The 5,696-nt window shown below is 34.8% G+C and overlaps 1 protein-coding gene across 2 annotated transcripts in view; it reads left to right on the top strand.

The window, feature by feature from the left end:
• Window positions 1-5,696, top strand: part of LOC106876837 (uncharacterized) — an 81,299-nt gene that overhangs the window by 58,453 nt on the left and 17,150 nt on the right. For both annotated transcript variants that reach the window (XM_052967302.1, XM_052967301.1), the window contains exon 3: window positions 1,546-1,646. In XM_052967302.1, coding sequence (XP_052823262.1) covers window positions 1,546-1,646 — 101 coding nt within the window. The remainder of the gene's footprint in view (window positions 1-1,545; window positions 1,647-5,696) is intronic.

The raw sequence follows: 5,696 nt of genomic DNA, 5'->3' as shown, positions 1-5,696 counted from the left end.
CTAGTTTAGAGACCATGGACTGACAATGTGTGACAATGTGAATGTTCCGAATCCTCTCCCCACCCCACCCCTTTCGCGAGCGCGCATTTTTTTTTTTTTCATATTCGTTCAGAGCAAGTTGTTTTACACCTATTACTCTATTTTTCTTTCGTTTTTGTGCTCGGGTCAAACGCTTTAGTTTTTTTCACTTTAACGCTAAACGATTCTGATAGAAGCAATTACCTTACTGTCAATTCATTGAAGTAATCCCAACAAAATACTATAAGTTTAGTCACTGACTCAGCACTTATGTTTGTGTTCTTCATTCCAAAATAATAAAAACATAATAAGCGCAGGAGTAGCAGTGTGGTAAGAAGCTTGCTTCCCAACCACATGGTTCCGGGTTTAGTCCCTCTGTGTGGCACCTTTGGCAAGTATCTTCCACTATAGCCTCAGGCCAACCAAAGCCTTGTGAGTTGATTTGGTAAACAAACTGAAAGAAACCCATTGTGTGTGTGTGTGTTTTTGTGTGTTTGTCCCCCCTGCCATCACGAGACAATCGATGTTGGGGTGTTTACGTCTTGGTAACTTAGCGGTTCAGTAAAAGGAACTGATAGAATAAGTACGAGGCTTACAGAGAATAAATCCTGGGGTCAATTTGTTCAACTAAAGGTGGGGCTCCAGCATGGTCACGGTCAAATGACTGAAACAAGTAAAAGAAATAAAAGAATAATACTTTCAAAATGGGACTTCATCCATGTGTATCTGCGTGCAGGTGTGTTGGTGTGCAAGAAAAACATTTATGGAAATGTACTCATGAAATTTCTATTAAAATAAGTTATCTTTGTAAGCCATGTTTGCAATTCTCCATATAAATGATAGCAAAGTGTGTATCAAATGAAATGAAAATCCTGGTTCAATGACAGATCGATCAAGTTACTAAAGTTTTTACGTTGTTGGTAACAACATATTCTCTCTTTTAATTGAATATTGAAAAAGAAAGAAAATGCAAGGGGAATTAATTTTAGCGGCAAGGAGTAAACTTTTTGTTTCATTATCACAATTAAAAAGAAATTCAGAGGTGTAATGTTGTGCAAGTTCATTTCCGTAAATGTTTTCCTTGCACCCCAACATCCCCCCACACACATATATACACACGCGGATACATATGGATGAAGTCCCATTTTGGAAGTATGTTAAAGTCTTTATTATTTTGGAATGAAGAGCACAAACATCGGTGCTGAGCCAGTGACTAAGCTTGTAGTATTTTGTTGAGATTACTCCAATGAATTGACAGTAAGGTAATTGCTTCTATCAGAATCATTTACCTCTAAAGCAGAAGAAAAAAGCCGACGTATACAACAGGTATGTAAAATATGTTTTGTGTACTTCTTTCTCTGTTCATTCAGATAAGCTGTAGAAATTGTTGTGCGCATGCACACGCACAAACACAAAAATTCTCCAGACATTTAGCTGTTATTTTAAATAATTCCCTTACATTTCACAATATAGTACATCATTTAAGAATATAATCAGGTAACAACTTTTTCTTATCTTCTAACCCAGGTCAGCTACTTTAACCCATCAATACTTCCATACCAACACCTTGGTTTGTTTGGAGATTTTATGAGATACATTGTGAAGCAGCAGACTTTTCTTTTTTGTCTGTAAGTAATATATTTTATCTTATTTATCTAAACCTAACCAACACTCATCTTCCTTGCCACTCTCTACAAAATGATGCACTTTAACCCTGTCCAATCTGGAAAATTCTCAAGCTTTTTGGCATGCCTCCGAAGATCACTAGCTCACAGTGCTGAGAGTTGCATGTGGGGGAACTGGAAGGACTCTGACTGGTTCCCCATCAACAGTGGGGTCAGACAGGGCTGTGTGGCCACCCATGTTCTCTCCAACTATATGTTATCAATTATCTGAATTTCAAGGTCTGAGAGCAAGCCTCTGGTGTTACCTTCAGGAACTACTACCTTACCGAAATGGAGTATGTGGATGATACCACCCAGCAACTTGATCGACCAGCTCAGGGATGCACAGATCATACACACCGAGTGGAATCAGCAAAGCTTGGCTTTTAAGTGAGTCAAACGAAGACCAAGCTTATGCATGTCAGTGATGGCCTGGACCTTCCCCTTCTCTATATTGGCCCTGACGTCATGGAGTTTGTCAGCTCCTTCATATACCTGGGCTCTACAGTCACCAATAATGGAAACCTGACCCCAGAGATCAACTGCTGATGTGACCTGGCCACTTGGGTCATGTACTACTTATGGAAGCCCCTTAAGCACCGTTGCTCATTCTCCCAGAAGATAAAGCTCTGCATCTACATGTGAGTCCTCTCCATTCTTCTCTATGGAGCAGAAACATAGCTCCACATGAAGACCCTGGCAAAGAGGATCGATGGTTTCGATAGCAGAGCCCTGAGGATCATTGAGAACATCATGGTATTGTCACATTTCCAACAAAGAATTGTGTCCATGCACACATTAACCCACAGCCTCCCACCTCATAGCTTTCTACTGCATACACTGGTACAGACATGTTCTCTACCTCCCTCCAAATCATCTTATCTGGGGTTTACTCTCACTCGAAACAGCAGCTACATGCTGGAAGATGCCCCATGGCAGGCCCACTACCAGATGGCTGGGTATGATTAAGAAAGATCTCCAGAGGCTTGATGTCATCTTGGAAGATGCAGAGGCGCTGGCATGGGACCTCCAGTGATGTGGAGCACTGGTGGACCTGGTCAGCTCTACACACAATGACACCTCTGGGGCCGCTAACCTGAGATGACCTCTTCCCTGTCAAGCAAGAAAGAGCATGAAGCAGATAAGAAGCAAGCACCCACCCTTGTACTTTACTTACTGCTGACATCAATCTACAGATGTTCAAGCTGACATATTGATATCAACAAGTTTTATTAAAGTAGGTTGGAATATTAAATGATTAACCTAATACGGATTTGGATATCACATGAATGTGTAATATATATATATGAAAGTTCTATACAGGGATGATGGAATACCCAATGTATGGACATGGTAACCTATATATATATATATATATATATATATACTATAATGAAAAATATCGGTGCATACCTAATTCGTCATCTCTAAAGAAAAATATGTACTTAAAATTAAAATTCTACTGTACTTAAAATACTGCACCCTAGAATAACATTTTAAAAATTTGCTATATTTTATCAAAATAAAAATTATAAAAACATTATTGGGTTTTTCCAGCCCCAGTAATTTTTATTATTTTCAGAAAAAAAAAATTATTTAGGCAAAATTATTTAAGTCTCTATTTAAGCCCATCGGTTTATTTTTGGAAACAGCAGTATTTCAAAAATGAAATAAAATTAATTTTAATAAAATACAGTAGAATTCACCTAATTAGTCAGCCCTAGGAGAAAATTGAAAATGACGAATTAAGTGAAGTAACAAATTAGCCAAAGACAAATTAGGCTAATTCTACTGTATTAATGCTAACTAATAAATCTTACTTTGTCAGATTAATTTCTTTTTTTTTAATGTGGAAAAATTGACTGATCATATGGTTTAATTTGAAACCATTTAATGACCATTCTACTGCAATCAATGTGTTTTTTTTTTTTGTAATGGGATTTCAATTCAAGTGAAAAAAAGATCTTGTGCAATATTATTTATAACTTCATATTTTATTGATTATACTTGATACAACTAAATAAAATGATTATTTTAATCGTATATTTCAAAAGACGTGATTTTGAAAAAAAAATTTTTTTAAACTTATTTTTGTACCATGTTTTTAAATTCTCATAGTAAATAAAATAAATTATCTCAAATTTACCTAATATTATGTATTTTAATTTAAAAAATGTTATTCTTGGCTGCAATATTTTAAGTACAGTAGAATCTTAATTTTAAGTACTTTTTAGTTTCCTTTCGAGGTGACGAATTAGGCAAATTATACTGTAGAAATCTTGTTCTGTACTTTTCAAGGTGTAATAGCTTAAGAATATTAACATGCATGCGCCTGCATTTTTCATTGTATTTCATATTTTTTCCAAGCAGTGTAATAAAACTAATAAATATTCTTTTGTTAAAAAATATTTAAATTATTTTTCATTGTTGATGATTGAATTAGAATAAGAATTTTACGTTGTGTTTTTTTAATTTTCACATATTTTTCTTAAATTCTAAAAAGAAGAAAAAGTTATCTGGACAGGGTTTTGTTGCATTGACTAATATAAAAATGATTTTAAAAATGCAAAAATAGCCAATGCATCCACTGTAAGGCAAGAAGAGCCATTTGTCCTTGTTGAGGCAAAGTTAGTTTGTTAGTCGAAATACATGCAAAATAGAAATAAAGCCAGCAATTCAGCTACTGTTTTTGTTAACTTGCCTGAAAATAAAAAAAAGGAAAGACTTCCTCCCCCTCCCCCTTTTTCTCGCAAATTATTGTTTTTTTAAAAAAAATTTTGCCAAAAACCCACCTTTTTTGGATACGGAGATTCTAGAAAATTGCCAAAAATTGGAATTTGAAATTTTTTGTCCACCCTTACTCCTTCCCACCCAATTTCTTCATTTTTCACTTTTTTCCATAACCATAACCCTAAAGCCCCAATCCTAACCCTAAAACCCCAACCCTAAAACCCTAACCCTAAAACCCTAACCCTAACTAGAAAAACTAGAAATATTTGGGTGGGGTGATTTCAAAATGCCGATTTTTGCCAATTTTTTTGCAGATTCGTATTCTCCGTAGCTGAAAACGGGTTTGTGTAGAAAAAAAATTAAATAAAAAGAAGGGGGGATTTTAGGGAGGAGTACAAAAGGAAGTCTTGCTATAAAAAACATCTGAATCCTGCTACTCTCAAAGGAAAAACCTTGTCAATTTATCCTAAGAAATAATAATGTAAATTCTGCTACTCTTAATACTGAATTAAAGTTTATAAGCAAACAAAAGTCTTATTAAAACTTCAGTTCTTACAACAGTTCTTACATCGTAATGCTTTGCTTTCATTTATTTAATAAAGATTCCTCCTCGTATAATGATTTTGTTTTCATTTTGTGCAGAAAATGCTAGCTTCTAAATCCTGTTTGCTGATTAGGTGAAAATGATTAAACTTTAAACCTCAGTAACATTTTTCTGCAATATGTACATACAGCAATATGTATGTACCTATGTATGTATGTGTGTCTTTGTTTTTATTTACAATGGACAGCAGAAAAGAGTTCACTTGTCATTTATCCCCTCTCTCCTTAAAGCTACGTATTCATCACACTCACCTTTGTTTCTCCCTTCATGGGCGTTTTAAAAATTACTTATATGCTTGTGTGTGTAGACAGAGACAGACCAAATGCTGCAAAGAATGTAGAGACAGACAAAATGCCGTGAAGCTTTCACCCTGCTCATTAACAACTCTGCTAGCTTGTCGTCTCACTAGTGTAATAAGTAATAATATCGCTTTAAAATTGTTTTACGTACTTTTGGCACATTTAGCTTATATAATAACTTTTTTCATTTTGAATATTTTTCGAAAAGGTTAGCACCACGACACTTGTCTTCATAAGTTCGATCATATGAGCTGAAGAAAAACAAAATTTTTATGCAAAAACAGAATGTTTAGGTTTTGAATTTACTTTTAGATGTTACCACTATTTTTGGCACATTTGGCCTGAGTAGTTTTTTATTTAATTTTTTTTTTTTTTTTATAT

The sequence above is a fragment of the Octopus bimaculoides genome, chromosome 4 (genome assembly GCF_001194135.2).
Source record: "Octopus bimaculoides isolate UCB-OBI-ISO-001 chromosome 4, ASM119413v2, whole genome shotgun sequence".
In the NCBI taxonomy this organism is placed as follows: domain Eukaryota; kingdom Metazoa; phylum Mollusca; class Cephalopoda; order Octopoda; family Octopodidae; genus Octopus; species Octopus bimaculoides.
The sequence above is the reverse complement of the archived record's forward strand: the minus strand, read 5'-3'. Positions and strand labels throughout refer to the sequence as shown.